Source organism: Myxocyprinus asiaticus, chromosome 18 (genome assembly GCF_019703515.2).
Source record: "Myxocyprinus asiaticus isolate MX2 ecotype Aquarium Trade chromosome 18, UBuf_Myxa_2, whole genome shotgun sequence".
NCBI classification, from domain to species: domain Eukaryota; kingdom Metazoa; phylum Chordata; class Actinopteri; order Cypriniformes; family Catostomidae; genus Myxocyprinus; species Myxocyprinus asiaticus.
In genome coordinates this window covers 4,535,549-4,551,503 of record NC_059361.1, presented here as the reverse complement: position 1 = coordinate 4,551,503, position 15,955 = coordinate 4,535,549, and the positions used below count along the sequence as shown (strand labels likewise).

The window sequence follows — 15,955 nt, the reverse complement described above, 5'->3', positions numbered from 1 at the left end:
ATGATATTTTATTTTCAATCTGATTGAAAAAATTGTGATTAAAGACAGTGAATTTGAGGATGAGCTGTCCTGGATCAGTAGTGTTGGCATCTGTTTTAAACACAAGCAGGTGGCAGCAGTGGGGGAAGACTGTCTCAGTTGGGGAGCTGAATGGTCAACATTGTAAATGAAGAATGAATGTTGCTACACTAATAGCTTACTATAAAGAAATATAATATTAAATCTATAAAGAAATAAAACACTGTATATAAAAAAAGGCTGGTGTAATTATTCCCTTTTACGTTGCTATTATTGTTCTTTTGTCTCCTGTGATGGCTCTGTGTCTTCCCTGTGCTCATCTGTTATAACAGAGTTTTGTTGTAGTTGCAGTAGGCTTTGATTCTGATTGGTAGGATGACCCGTGACAAACAGCCAATGGTTAACGTCCCTCTCAGCTTTATGGGAGTCCAAGAAAGTGTGAGCTGTGAGTTCATACTCTTTACCAAATGGAGTCCTAAACACAAAATAAAAGCAATACCAAATGAACCAAATATATAAAACACGTCAAGGATCGTGTATTTGACAGTTTGTGCAATTTTAAAACAACACTTTTTATTTAGGATAAAATAAATGTTCAGGAAAGTTATGTAAACATTTAATATTAAACACTTATTTAATCAGACTTTTCTTGGCAATGTTACAGTAAATGTACATTAAATGTAAATCTAAACTAATGCATAATCTAAAAATGTTAATGTTTCTGTTTACTGTATATACAAATACATACTATATATAATAAATAGATGATTGAATATTCATTTTTAATATTATAAATAATAATACATATTAAATTATATATATTTAACATATATACTGGCAGCCAAATGTTTGGAATAATGTTCAGATTTTGCTCTTATGGAAATAAATTGGTACTTTTATTCACCAAAGTGGCATTCAACTGATCACAATAGTATAGTCAGGACATTAATAATGTGAAACATTACTATTACAATTTGAACAAAATGTTCAGAACTTCTTAAACTACTTCAAAGAGTTCTCATCAAAAATCCTCCACATGCAGCAATGACAGCTTTACAGATTCTTGACATTCTAGCTGTCAGTTTGTCCAGATACTCAGGTGACATTTCACCCCACACTTCCTGTAGCACTTGTCATAGATGTGGCTGTCTTGTCGGGCACTTCTCACGCACCTTACAGTCGAGCTGATCCCACAAAAGCTCAATGGGGTTAAGATCCATAACACTCTTTTCCAATTATCTGTTGTCCAATGTCTGTGTTTCTTTGCCCACTCTAACCTTTTCTTTTTGTTTTTCTGTTTCAAAAGTGGCTTTTTCTTTGCAATTCTTCCCATAAGGCCTGCACCCCTGAGTCTTCTCTTTACTGTTGTACATGAAACTGGTGTTGAGCGGGTAGAATTCAATGAAGCTGTCAGCTGAGGACATGTGAGGCATCTATTTCTCAAACTAGAGACTCTGATGTACTTATCCTCTTGTTTAGTTGTACATCTGGTCTTCCACATCTCTTTCTGTCCTTGTTAGAGTCAGTTGTTCTTTGTCTTTGAAGACTGTAGTGTACACATTTGGATGAAATCTTCAGTTTTTTGGCAATTTCAAGCATTGTATAGCCTTCATTCCTCAAAACAATGATTGACTGATGAGTTTCTAGAGAAAGCTGTTTCTTTTTTGCCATTTTTGACCTAATATTGACCTTAAGACATGCCAGTCTGTTGCATACTGTGGCAACTCAAAAACAAACACAAAGACAATGTTAAGCTTCATTTAATGAACCAAATAGCTTTCAGCTGTGTTTGATATAATGGCAAGTGATTTTCTAGTACCAAATGATCAATTTAGCATGATTACTCAAGGATAAGGTGTTGGAGTGATGGCTGCTGTCTAGATTTGATCAAAAATGACTTTTTTCAAATAGTGATGGTGCTGTATTTTACATCAGTAATGTCCTGACTATATTTGTGATCAGTTGAATGCCACTTTGGTGAATTAAAGTACCAATTTCCTTCCGAAACAGCAAAATCTGTACATTATTCCAAACTATATATGACAAACAAATAATTAAATACTGATATTAAATATTATAAATAAGAATATTTAATAAATCTCTCCCCCCCTATATATATATATATATATATATACAATTTATGATTATTTTTTAAAATTGTAAATTTGATTTTAAATATTATAAATAATAATAAATATTACATACATATTTAATATACAGTTAATAAATAATTAAATATTAATACATTAATATTAAATATGATATGAATAATTAATAAATCTCTCTCAGAACATAAATATACAATTTACAACAATTTTCTTTTTTTTTTTTTATTGTGCACATTAAGACCAGGAATTTTACAACAATTTTCTTTTTTTTTTTTTATTGTGCACATTAAGACCAGGAATTTGTATTATGGAACTAAATAAGGACTTTTTTTTTTTTTTTTGTCATGTTGACATCAATGCCTTATTGAAGAAAACATAGAGCTTGAAAATCAAAATCTCTGTAATATTTAACTGTTCTCTGCTCACTGAGAGTCATTTGGTTGTGGCTTTTCTATTTAAAATATAATAAACAGTATTACCACAGGATGTGTTTGCCCAGAGCAGCCAGACACTGATTGGTCTTACAGTGGGAAATCAAAACCTTGCTGTTCACCTGCAAAAACAAAGCATTCATTCAACATTACTTACTGTAAAGTTGTATGTTTGAGAAACATATATTTGACAATAAAGGGAGAGTTCACCCAAATATGTCATCTTTAATGCACCTTCATTGCGTTCCAAACCCACATGACTTTCTTTCTTCCATGAAACACAGAAGGAGATGCCAGGTAGAATGTCTCAGTCACCATTCAATTTCATTATATGGAAAAATATGCAATGAAAGTGAATGGTGACTGAGATTAACCTACTGCCTAACATCTACTTCTGTGTTCCACAGAAGAAAGAAGGTCATACGGGTTTGGAACAACATGAGGGTGAGTCCTGTAAATGTATTACTTTGGGGTGAACTTTCAATTTGAAAGTGTGTTCACCTGCACAGGGTAACCCTCATTCTCAAGCCTTTCTTGGGGGTCAAAGTAAATCACCCTCCACCAGCACAGGAAATCATTGTTGTCTACTAAGCTCAACTCCTGCAGACGAGACTTCTTAGCATATTTCTGAAAAGTTCTGTAATCACTGGCAAGGTAGAGCTTTGTGGAGACAAATAGGGTTAGACTGATCCAAACTCAGCAATTAAAATACCATATATACATTTAATGTGCTTGTTTACCTCTCCAGAAAAGCCTGCAGTAGTTCTAAGGGCAAAGTTCTGATCATATCTGACCATCTCTCCATCTGAGGTCCCATCAACACTGAATCACAGGCGGCAGGTGACAAAGCAGGTCAGTATATTTATGTGCAACTATATGAGTATGTTTTAAAGTGCATGTATGCATCTTTACCTTGTAATGACAAAGGCGTTTCTAACACAAGGATCCATGCTGGTGGCTCCACCGACTTGGAGGGGCCCTAGAAGATGGAGGACTGAATTTGTACCTGAATGTGACTTAATATTACTGCTGTCAGCAATGATGCTGAGGGCACAGGGGCCACACAGGTCATGACCTCCACCTCCAGAGTTCACCAGCATCACTGTGTCTCCAAAGTGCAAAAAGCCATCATGCGACACTGATAAACTCACCTAATAAACAAAACAATCAGTCTTACAGTGTAGTGTCCCCAAAAAACATCTGGATGCTTAAGCCATACTTTAAAAAGAGTAAATGTCATTGCATTATATAACAAAATATCAAACTAAATGGCATTTAATGAAAAGAAAGATAGCACAAGACATCTTTTCAAGTCATTGTAGAACATGTCCATAGTAAATATGAGTGACACCTGAAAAATAATCTTGTGTTGCAAAAAAATGTATCAGAAAAGTTTAATTAGTTCTGAGAAGTGAGATTTCTGTTTACAGATGTTGTTATTTAACCCTTGTGCGACCTTCGGGACATTTTATTTCTTCCGATCATTTTAGCTGTGTTAATGCCAACGGCATACATTTTGCCAAAGGTGTGTATTTTTGGGGAACCTCAGTTCCTATAATACATCTATAATACACTGTGTAAACAAAATAGTTACACTCAGGACCTTCAGGACAAAAACGTCCCCATTGAAACTGCAATATTTGATCCCAGTGCCATTAAAGCATAAAATCATGAATTATATGATATTATTCTTTTGTTCTGGAGCCCTGGCTTCAAAATTAACTTTTGATTACTTTTTCCACCAGATGGCGCCATTTTTCTCATGTTTAGCCTATGGAGCAAATACATGCTTTTCCCCTATTTTCTGTTTGCTGTATTATAGAGCACTGCAGGACAATTGAATAAATGATGCAGCTAAAATTGTGTGGGTGTGTTTTGTGTGCGTGTATTGAGATATTTGTGTGTGTGTGTGTGTGTGTAAAAACCAACAGTAGCATTATATAAACAAACTGGCATTTAAAGGTTTAAAATCCTGAAAATTAATGAATATTTGGTAGTTATGATCAGGACTGATGTTGGTTAAAAAATCTAAGTCAATGAAAGTGGAAACTAATATTAATATATAATATTTTTATGGCAGTTTTTTTGACGTGGACATTTTTGTCCTCTAAGGTACTGAGTGTGAGTTAATTATTATTTTTTTAAATCTGACAGTGCACAAAAACATAAAAACAATGTTATTGCTAATCAATGACATATCCCAGACTGTGATGATAATAAATAAATACATAAAAAAAAAAAAAAAAAAAAAATACCCTTTGCATTTAGTATATGGAAATTATTGACGCGCAAGGGTTAATGCAATGAAATACACACGTATTGCGCGTAAATTTTTTCTTACTGGTTTCAAAATGTTTTGTCTCAAAACTTCTTCTTTCTGGACGGTGAGTTGACCTCTCTCTTTTTGAAGAATGAAGTTCTTTAGAGTTTCCTGCAGAAAGACACTGATCATTTACTGACTTGTGTTTAACGTGTTTAATACGAGTTCGTCAAAACAAGCAAACCTCTTCTAAAGTCACGTCTTCTTTCCAATTCCCCACACGCACGCGTGGATTGTAGGTCCGTACATGAGCCATTTAGATGCCTTTTTAAAGCCACCTCGACAGCAAAGTGCATAAAATGATTTATAATGCACCGAAAACTAAAGTGTTACCGTGGAGACGCAATAACACAATCATGTCAGAACCCTTCTACATATGGCGCCTACAAGGTTAGCATAGAATAGCATAACGCAGCGGTCCCATTGACATTCCATGATGATACACTGTCGAGGAGACAAGAGGCCGTTTTTTTGAATGGATGTCTATGGAGGAGATGCTTCATTACGCTAAATAAACTGCTTTTGTGAGGAAACAGAACATAATTTAATGAACTGACCGCCTGTCCACTAATGTTCAACATGTTTTACACTAAACAATACTTTTGGAGTGAACTATGTGTGGAGTTTACTACGATAAAATACTGTTTTATAAGAGGGGACGCGGCCAATTTTGCGACAAGTAGTTGTCCGTTTACGGTTCTCCCCTTTCGTTTGTATGATATCCGCAAAAGGTGACTTACTGTCGTAACAAGTTAGTTGACCGTTACGCTCCTCTGTTAAAAACGTGGATATTATTTATGTGTAGAAGATCTCTGGTAATGTACTACTACGCAAGTGTCCAGTGAAACCAGAGATCTTTCGTTTTGTTAAAGGAATATTCCGGGTTCAATACAAGTTAAGCTCAATCGAAAGCATTTGTGGCATAATGTTGATTACCACAAAAATTTATTTTGACTCGTTCCTCCTTTTCTTTAAAAAAAAAAAAAAAAAGCTAAAATCGAGATTCCAGTGAGGCACTTTCAATGGAAGTGAATGGGGGCCAATTTTTTAATGTTAAAATGCTCACTTTTTCAAAAGTATAACCACAAGACATAAATTATATGTGTGTAAACATGATTTTAGTGTGATAAAATCACTTACAAACCTTTTATGTGTAGAGTTATAGCCAGTTTTACAACTTCATAACCAGGATGATGTAATGTCAACAAACCCTAAAATGACTGTAAAAATTATGATTTAAACAGCTTTACAGCTCAAATAATACACAACTTTTAACAGAAGAATTAATGCAAGTGCTTTTATAAAATTATAAGCTTCACATTTCTGTTTAAACCCTCCAAAAAGTGGCCCCATTCACTTCCATTGTAAGTGTCTCACTGTAACCTCGATATTTTATTTTTATTTTTTTATTTTTTTATTTATTTTTTTAAAGAAAAGGAAGGACGAGATGAAATACATTTTTTCTGGTAATCAACATTATGCCACAAATGCTGTCGATTGAGCTCCGGAATATTCCTTTAAACTTTGCATTTTTTAATTGATTTATTTTTGTTTTGTTGTTTGGAACACTAAGAGGTTGTTCACACCCAACACATTCTTGCACAAAAATAAATAAAATAAAATAAAAAATAGATGCAGCACAATGCAGGTGTCTCAAGATGCCTGAGCAGTGGCGTAGCCAAAGGTGGGCCGGGGTGGGCTTGGGCCCCCCCAAATTAGACACACAGAATATTACAGATTATTTTATGACTTCAAATATATATTTATAAAATAGTTTAAAAAATGCAAAATATCTGATTTCTATAAGTGTGAAAGAACTGTTTGAATGCGCGGTCTTTCTGCTGTTAAGGAAAATTTGGTTAAAAAAAAATGTGCCCATCCATTTTTATTGAGGCCCACCAAAAGTAATTTCCTGGCCTGAGTAATACTACAGAGATGTTTCTTCAACAACATAAATGACACATAATCATACCCAAATTGCAGAACTTGAAGCCGCAGTGTTTAAAAAAAAAGTATAACAAGTTGCTAGATAAGAACTACAACAGTTTTCCATTTCGTCAGGCGCATTGACACACAAGCTTGTGGTTTTTGTAGTCCTTATCTAGCAACTCGTAAGCAAATACATCTTTATAAAACAGTGGCTTTAAAATTCACGTTTGAGGTATGACTGTGTAATTTATGTTGTAGATCAAAACTTCCAAGTATCTATAAATAATGTTTGTCACAGACCTTATTTTACTCATTCATTATAAAAATGCATGGGAAATTCCAGAGGGAACCCATGGTGAATTAGCCTTCTAGGTTCGCCTACAAATTGACATCATGACTGAACAGCTCTATGTGCAAAGACATCCGTCTAACGCATGTTTAACAACTGTTTACTAACAATCAAAAAATAATGCTGAACGCCCCCTTAGGCTAACTGTGAATATTAAATTATCATACTTTTTTTTTAATTTTTATCATTAATTAATTAATTAATTAATTAAATGTAATTAATTAATTTAATACATTTTATGGCATTAATTTGACACATATTAATTTTAAATTAATTTATTTAGTGCTCCTTGATTTTACCCATAACATACCATTACAATTAAAAAAGAGACAGTGCGAATTTTTCTTATTGTTAATTTTCAGTCAAACATTTTTAGAAGAAAAATCTATCAAATACATTTTTTATATAAAAGTAAAGATTTTAAAAATGCATAAACACTTTCTTCTCTTTAATGGTTTCTTAGGGTTTTTAACCATTTAAATGTTATGATACTGGTGTCATTTAAAAATAAATCAACTTGCTTGCCTTTAGATTCATTTAGAGTTAGAGTTTATAAAGACTTCTAATTGTTGATCAGCATTTTAATTGATAAAATACATAGGCTGCAGAATAGTTGTGTAAACATGACTGAAATAATTCAATCATTGGCTTTATTCTTAACAAGGCAGTTTCAAGATCCCATTGGGTCCCCAGGTAGATGACATCCATGAGTACATGTCTTCAATACTGCAAACAATCGTTTTTTTATGCATAATAGTTTACATTTGTAGAAATCCATCAATTAAATGTACACATCAGCCAAAGTTTACCTAACATAATACATTCAACCACTCACAAATAAATTAACATGAATTTAATTATGAATGGCTCTCTCACAATCACGATTCAAGAAGACTTTTATGTAGCCTATTGTATCTTTAAATAACATCTTTGATATGGAAAAAAAAAAAAAAATTATAATTAGGTCACACTTCCCATTGGCATCAATATGTGAGCTGCTATAATGAATCTCCCATGCAGTATTATTAGATATCAAACAAAATCACTTTAGAAAATGTATACATGAAAAAGACAGTGGAGATTTTAGATAAACCACGTTAGAAGGAAGCCTAATTCGTGCTGGAGAGAGTGTGTGTGTGTAAGTGCGGTTAAGTGCTTTTACGTCAAGAACGGAAATGACAGATCATAAATAGATAATACATGTTTATGAGAGCATTGCTCTGAAATATTAAAACTCCAAAGGGAAAAGCAGCAAGCTATAGTGTGCTAAAGTAATGCTGATATTGTTACAGAAAACACACACATACTCACTTAAATAAAATATTACCATTATCACTCTCATGATCACTTTTTCCTATGCACCTGTAAACAGTTTTAATTGTTGGAAGAAAACAACAAGACACAAGACACGAGTCCCACTGATTAAACAAAACCAGCTTTATGAAGAAAGTATATAAGAGACAAAGATATACATTCACAGTCAAAAGTGCCCTGAAAAATTTAGAAATCTTAATTCATTTATATAGGTGTTTATACAATCATAGAATTAAAAAGAATTCCTGTAAACTGGAAATTATAACAAAGACGAAATTCATAGGCTTACAAGTGGCCATTTCTTAAGAACAAGCAGAACTCAAAAGCAAGTCAAAATCATGCTAAAAGACAAAACTTTTCAAACATTGCCTCCTTAAAGGTGAAGTATATATATTTTAGGGTAAAATACTCCTATCTTAATATGCAGAACCAACTTTAAACAAGCCATTTGTTGATCACAAAGTAAATTGACATGTTACTTCCGAAAGTTCATGTTGCATGAAATCAACCCCATTTAACCGAATTACTGACAAGCGCCATCCCCCATCAGACAGTTTTGCATCAATTCAAGTGTGATTACATTTTCCTCTAGCGCTAAGGTCTGTTCACACCAAGTCCGTTTTTTCGGTGTGATTGTTCGTTACGAACAAGCTTTTGAACGGGAACAATGCATTCCTGTGGCGCTATTCACATCGGGCCCAACAAATCGCCCGCCGACAATCCAAAGGTTTTTTTTAAGGAGAGTGGTCCGATTTTTTTTTTCTTCAGACTGCGATGAAACTGACTGGCTAATCAGATAAGACTGGCAAACTCTGGCACTGGACGTGCAGCTGATATCCCTGAAAATGATATACTTTAAAATAAATACAGTAGTTGCAGTTTATGAACCCTTTGTACTGCAAACATAAACCCGGTCTGTTTTTGAAAGTCTGCTAATGGTTTTTTGTCTTAATGTACATTAGTTAATATGTATATCAGTGTGCCTGTTATATTCTCATGACATTAAAAATACCAGCGAGGTTCGGAAATTCGTTTGCACTAAGCTCGTAGTAAAATCCCATAAAAAGATTCTTTACATGCAATATTTGACTGTAGACAAACTAATTGCAGAACCACACTGCTCTTTTTATTGCAAGGGTAATATAACAAAGTATTGCAATAATAATGAAAAGACCGTGAGCCAGTGTTTTCTTTTATATTATTTGTAATATATGCATTCTATTTTATACTATAGCCTACTGTTATACTTAATGTACTTTATTCCATGTGTATTTATATCACTGTACCTCATTTACAATTAAAAATAAAACTAGCTTTTGCCGCCACTCTGTGGACATTTCAACATAGACATCTGGACAACATGACTGTATATGTTGAACAACACTTCCAGCTTCGGCCACTAGAGGGCAATGATTCGAATTTCAGGAAGGACAAACCGATTTCAGCAGCTAAATTTTCGACCTACTGTCACCGAATTCACAGTGCAATCAGTCTCGTTGTTATCCCCTGATAGTGTAAACACTGTGGTGCTATCAAAACGTACTGATGAGCATCCCGTTCAGCTCCACATGACCAGCGTTGAGTAAGTTACGAAAAGTAATAAGATTACTTTAATGATTACTTATTTGTAAAAGTAATCACATTACTAGTAACTTTACTTTTAAGTTACTTTCTAAAACTCTCTACACAATTTTTTTTTTGTTTTTCCAAATTTAAAATAATGTTAATTTTCTCCTTGTTCATTGTTGCACGCCCTTCAACTGTCACAGAAACGCAAACAGATGTACATACGAACATATGAACATTCACATTTTAATTGTATTACACATAAATAGTATTTTCTTAACAAATATTTTAATCCAAGTAATGTATTCAGTAATGTAATGTAAGTCAGTAACTATAATCTGATTACAAGAATTAAAAAAGTAATGTATTACACTACTTTTTGGGCCTAAAAGTAATTAGATTACAGTAATTAATTACTTTGTTATCCAATTACACCCAGCACTGGACATGACAACACTGGCTCAACCACTGGTGTGAGTTTGGGGCGGGACTATTTGTTTGCTGGCCAATGGGGCGAGTGCTCGGCAAACCTGTTTGAAAACAATAATTTCTGCAGTTCCGTTTGGACTTTAGGGGTGCAGAAATTTCACAATTCAGCCTAAAGGTTAGGCAAACCCTACATATGAACAATACTAATGTTAGAGATGCTTTCCTTAGCAAGCACCACTAATAATGACAGATATGTATTATTGGCTGAAGTTAAAGCCATATAAATTCCTTTTGGAACCTCAGCAAATTGGAGGCTTTGCTCATTAATCAGTTGCAGTGGACAGAACTGGGACTCAGAAAGCTTCATGCTCCAAAATAAAGGGCAAACACTCCCCTTTCTCTCTGTCTCACCCGTCCCTTACTCACTCTGAAACATCACAGCCCATTAAAAGTTTAATGCTGTTGTTCAGCAAACTGAAAATGTGTGCCGTATCGATCGACCACCATCCATCCATTCTGGATCTCTGGAGGGTAATTTTCTTTTTCTTTAAAGCTTTTGTGAGGAGAGCCAGTGAGGATGTTGCATTTGTTACACTATTTTGGATGTTGTAATGATCACCGCAAATGCAGGTCAGTTATAAAGACTAAAGTGTGAAAGATTCATATCACTCATTCTTCAGCATTTCCCCCATATCCAAGGGACACATTGAGTGAGTAAAGGGGTGGTTACATGTAAATTTGCCTTTTAAAATGGACTTTCCTCAAATTTAAATGCAATGAAAAATGAGGGGGAGTGAGTGAGCGTGCATCTGTGTGAGTGAGGGAGTGATTGCACGTTTCAGATTTCAGCAGAATTACATTAGACTAATGGGAACTCCCAGATATCCATCAACACAGAGGGTATACAGGAACCTCCTGAATGCATAAACAGCTGAATCATAATTTTAACTGTGAATTGGAGCCTTCAAAACAACAACAATATTCTAAATAAACGTACTGTAGGGAAACCCCATATAAGGCCAGTGGAAAGTTTCAGGAAATGTTTTTAAAATGAAGCCTACTTTTTGCATGCATTTTGCATTGGGGTGGTATTCCATGCTTGTTGATTCGGATTCATTAGGAAAGCATGCTTTAATAAAAATCATTATATTATTATATTATAAACACAGCATTGTACCATTCAAAGTAGCCTCAGGTGTAAGGCCAGAAACATACTTTTTGCAAGTATGCAAACGCGAATGCCTGGCCAATGAATTGCAAGCGCGCTGACCAGTAGAACATGGTTAATGTTTGCGCTCGCGTTAATTTGGCAGTAACAAACTATTCAGGCAGCGCCATATAAACATGTCAACATACGATTTAACCAACTAAGCAAGTATCTTTTCAAAATGTTGATTTGCCTGGAGAGTAGTTGGCCTGTAAAGAAAAACTAGGGATGGGTGTATCGATCCAAAAGTATCAATACTTCCGATCTTGATGTTGTATTTAATATCGATCCTCTCCTAAAAAGTAGCGATTCTAACATTTTTTTACCTTTTCAACTCTACGGACTTGCCAGTGGGTCCAAAAGGGGGCGCTATTTCGTGAAAAAAGTTTACGCTTAAAATGTTTAAGTCTCCAAATACATAAGTCAAGCATATGAGGTATCATTTGAAAGCTTAAAATCTGAACTGTTTTCTGAAAAAATAAGACCAATTAAATTTTGAGTGTGAAAATTTGTAGGCGGCAGCTCAAAAATTCTCCAGAGATGAAGAGATTAAACTAGTGATTTTATTATTTAGTTAACATGAAAATTAATGTGTATCATAAGTGAAAAACAAGAACTATATTAGCAAATAGTTTATCCTCAGAATTTGTAACAAAATTCCATCTGCAGTATTGACATTGATAGTATTTGGTATCGGATCGAAAAGAAATTAAGTGGTATTGCCCACCCCTAAATAAAACTGACTGTAGAAGAAGACTTTATATATATATATATATATATATATATATATATATATATATATATATAGTAAAAACAAAAACAGTTTAAGTCTATACATGTTAAAAATTGTGGCTTTTAAATATAGGCTAATATTTAAAATTACCCATTTTATTCTCAGAATTTGCAAAAATAAAAAATTACATTTAACAGAGGTATTGGAATCTGCAATATTAGCATTAACAGTACTTGTTATCGGATCGAAAAGAAAATAAGTGATATTGCCCATCCCTAGAGAAAACTTACCATAGAAGAAGACAGTTTACGCAAATGTCCACTATAGCACCCCTTGTGGCAGCACTGAGAATGCAACACGTACTTGCGTTGCATTATGGACTGCGGTCTGCCACATTTCGTAACGCAATGATGCATGAAATTGAGCTTGGGTAGCAAGAAGCGTTTGCGTTCATTTAATTGTGTATAGTATGTTTTGGGCCTTAGATGGTGATGCAGATGTGTAAGTGTGATAGTGTGTCATGTGACAGTATGTACATTACATAGTGCTAACTGGAATGACGATTATGAGGATAAGGATGATAGTGGCAGTGATACTCAGGGCAGCGATGCGGTATGCTTGGTTCCTGTTGCACCGGGTGTATGACTGTGAACGCCGCAGGAGTGTGTCAGAGGCTGGGGTGTAAATCTCGTCCGTCCAGAACTCCAAAGACTCAGGGGCCTGCAAACCATACATAGACACCGGGTAAGCAGGGGCATAGATTCTGGGGGGGATGGGGGAAGTAACCCCCACAGTAATCAAAACAAGCATGTACAAAAGATTTTTTGTTATCTGTTTTTTGGAGCTACTAAGGAAAACTTAATTTTTTTTATTATTGCCCCAGTCTTCCCTACATACAAAGATTCACAAGATGACACATTTTTACATAACTTTACTCAAATGAATGCATCTGTAGGTGTTACCTGAAGTTCCAGGGGTGTTAAATCTGATTGGCTCCAGGTCACTTTGGGGCGGTCGGCTAGATTTTGGCTAGTGCTCTGGACAGAGGTGCGTCTCTGAGCTTTTTGGGCCTCGGTTGGCATGAGGTGGAAGCCCATCACTTCCTGTGGTATGGGGTAGTCTCTTTTATACACTCCACCCAGCTGATCTGACTGAGGGGCAAAAACAAGATTTATACTATGACCTACTCTGAGTTTTACTCACTAAAATAAAAAAGACAAAAATATTTCAGAAAATAAATTCCCTCTTTGTCCTCTAAGGGGATCCGTAGTTCTCAGACTTTTGGAGCCCACTCTGCATTATTTTTTAAGTAAATTTTTCTTAGCAAAGTGACTTACAAGCACATGTATATACCATGCTGTGACAAATATTGAGTCTTGTTACCTTAACAGGCTGTATGTGTGGCTCCTTACTGAAGCTGATGCTCCACTCTCTGTGTGCCTCTGAACTGCCACTTTCTGTGTGGCTTCTTGAGGCCCTGCGTACAAACAGATGTCTACGTTTGGCTGCTGCCTCGTTGGCACCCTCTGCCCCTGGATTGATCCTCGGGGAGCCCTGCTGCTGTATGTTGGGTCGTGCTGGTGGCTGTTGTTCTATGTGCATTTGATGTAAGTGTGGGCAAGCGATTTGCTCCCTTTGTTCCAGTCGGTCCAATGTGGACAGCACAAGTGCCAGTTGCTCACGCAGCTCTGTGATTGGCTCTAGCCTTTGCTCCAGTTCTGTGACCCGTTGGAGCAGGCGGCCAACGCCCCATCGCACACCCTCTTCAGGTGCCTCCAAAGAGTGAAACAACTTCCGCAACTTCCCTAAACGTTCCCGCCTTTCTGGCAGCCCAGCCCCGCCCCCCTCTTGGACTCCGCCCCCTTCTCCTGGCAGCACTGCCATGGAGCCACACATGCTAATGTCATCTAGGAAACGGAAGATAGCGCTGATGTCGTCCTCTGCGATGTCAGGGTTGTCAATTGAGAGTTTTTCGCTAAGCATGAGACTTCGCAAAGCACGCCGATCTGCCTGTTCCGTTTGGGTGCCTACGCTGGCCACACCATCAGCGCTCGGTGACCAATCGCACCAGGCGTCCAAACTTATGCTGCTCAGACGCTTAAAGGTGTCCCGCACTGAGCTGACAATGCGAGGATCAAAACCAGGAATGTCAAAGCTTGAGCCGTCAAAGCTAATTTTCACAGATCCTGGCTTTCTTAATCCAGACTTTTCTAAAACAGATCTTTCCGATCGAGGTTTTTGCAGCACAGACTTTTCTGGTTCCGGTCTTTCATCCGCAGTCCTGCTGTCGATATCCAAACTGTGGCTCTTGACTTGTAGTGCCGGGGCCTGCAGCTTTTGATGGTCGACTGGAGGCCCGAAGTAGGTGGATGTTTGTAGCTCGTCTAAACTCTCATGTTTGGTTTGATGCCATTGAGTCTGTCCAGGACTGTATGGGTTTGGAGCATCAACATATTGTACGTTGACTTCATGAGTGACAGTCATTGGATCTAGACTTGCATAGATGTATGAATCATCATGCAGACATTCCATATGTGATGCTGGGCTGCATGTGTGGTCATCATCTGTATATGTTTGAGGATCTGGATAGGGGTTCTTTTGTGTAATCGAAAGCAAATCCTCACCATCCTCTCTCGGTCCATCTGGGCTTTGCTCTGATTGGCCACTGGCTTCCATGGAGATGAGTGGCACTAAGTTTCGAAAACCGTCTTTAAAGGCACTCCTCTTTTGAGAGCAGGAACGAACAATACGGGCCTCCTGATTGGCCTTCGGCGTCTTGGCTGCCTCCGGATTCACCTCATCACTGAATGGATCCACAGAATGCGTATTCTGCATGCTCTCTTGGTTGTGCATATATGAGTGAGGGTGAGCCTGTGCGTGTGAAGCCTCTGTGTTAAGACTGATCACTTGACAAGGGAGGTTCTCATATTTACACTCATCAGAGGCAGTCCCTCCCCCTGCGATGGGCAGGGCAGTCGGCCATTCATAACGCAGAAATCCCTTTCCACAGACCTGACAGGGCGTCAGTGTTTGCACATTCTGTGCATATGTAGGAGCCATGCGTGTGTGCATGAGGAGATTGAATAGGGAAACAACATCAGCGGTCGCTGAGAGCCGGTTACTGCAGGGTGGGTGAAGGCGCTCTCGGAAAAGGGTGGAAGGGAAACACGGGTCTTTACATGCAATGGAATACAGAAGACTACGCAGATCAAGAAGTGGTTGCAGGCTGAATCGTCCACTGAGATACACGCAAATGTCCGCATAGGACACGCTCCCATGACATGCACCCAGTACCTCGAGAATCTCCAACAAAATCAGGGGGTCATCAGGATTTTGAGCCATAGTTGGACATTTAAACACACTTGTTTTACATCAAGTCTACTGTCTTTTGGTGTTCTTGTCCTTACAGCACATTTCATGCAAATGCGGCTTCCAAAATGGGAACACAGCTGTGAAATCAGGTCAACCAAAGGAGACTTTCAACAAAAATGAATTTAATTTTGACTTCATATAAATCCTGTGCAGTTCTGTAAAGTTAAAATGGTCTATAC

General features: G+C 36.8%; 2 protein-coding genes across 3 annotated transcripts; both read right to left on the bottom strand.

Moving 5' to 3' along the window:
* Positions 1-12: 12 nt before the first annotated feature.
* LOC127456278 (cilia- and flagella-associated protein 161-like) lies at positions 13-5,240 on the bottom strand. 2 transcript variants are annotated; one of them, XM_051724691.1, is made up of 7 exons: positions 5,062-5,240; positions 4,899-4,988; positions 3,470-3,708; positions 3,298-3,379; positions 3,059-3,217; positions 2,606-2,679; positions 15-493 (listed from the first exon to the last, which is right to left on the bottom strand). In XM_051724691.1, exons 1-7 carry the CDS (start codon positions 5,131-5,133, stop codon positions 289-291), a joined length of 921 nt encoding a protein of 306 aa, XP_051580651.1. In that variant the 5' UTR covers positions 5,134-5,240; the 3' UTR covers positions 15-288. The 2 variants fall into 2 exon arrangements, with proteins under 2 accessions (XP_051580652.1, XP_051580651.1); XM_051724692.1 differs by lacking the exon at positions 4,899-4,988 and having other exon boundaries at positions 13-493.
* Positions 5,241-12,538: 7,298 nt separating this feature from the next.
* On the bottom strand, positions 12,539-15,746 carry LOC127456265 (major intrinsically disordered Notch2-binding receptor 1-like). Its single transcript, XM_051724674.1, has 3 exons — positions 13,788-15,746; positions 13,367-13,555; positions 12,539-13,124 (listed from the first exon to the last, which is right to left on the bottom strand). Exons 1-3 carry the CDS (start codon positions 15,744-15,746, stop codon positions 12,942-12,944), a joined length of 2,331 nt encoding a protein of 776 aa, XP_051580634.1. The 3' UTR covers positions 12,539-12,941.
* Positions 15,747-15,955: the final 209 nt, after the last annotated feature.

What these genes read in the sequence shown, in the direction of transcription:
- LOC127456278 (XM_051724691.1), bottom strand. Translation starts at nt 5,133, where the DNA reads ATGGCTCATGTACGGACCTACAATCCACGCGTGCGTGTGGGGAATTGG. An exon ending in CTGCAGGCTTTTCTGGAGAG is followed by an intron (nt 3,218 to 3,297) that starts GTAAACAAGCAC and finishes GTCTCCACAAAG; the next exon opens with CTCTACCTTGCCAGTGATTA. An exon ending in CTGGGCAAACACATCCTGTG is followed by an intron (nt 494 to 2,605) that starts GTAATACTGTTT and finishes TTTTGTGTTTAG; the next exon opens with GACTCCATTTGGTAAAGAGT.
- LOC127456265 (XM_051724674.1), bottom strand. Translation starts at nt 15,746, where the DNA reads ATGGCTCAAAATCCTGATGACCCCCTGATTTTGTTGGAGATTCTCGAG. An exon ending in CACACATACAGCCTGTTAAG is followed by an intron (nt 13,556 to 13,787) that starts GTAACAAGACTC and finishes TTTGCCCCTCAG; the next exon opens with TCAGATCAGCTGGGTGGAGT. An exon ending in TAACACCCCTGGAACTTCAG is followed by an intron (nt 13,125 to 13,366) that starts GTAACACCTACA and finishes TATGGTTTGCAG; the next exon opens with GCCCCTGAGTCTTTGGAGTT.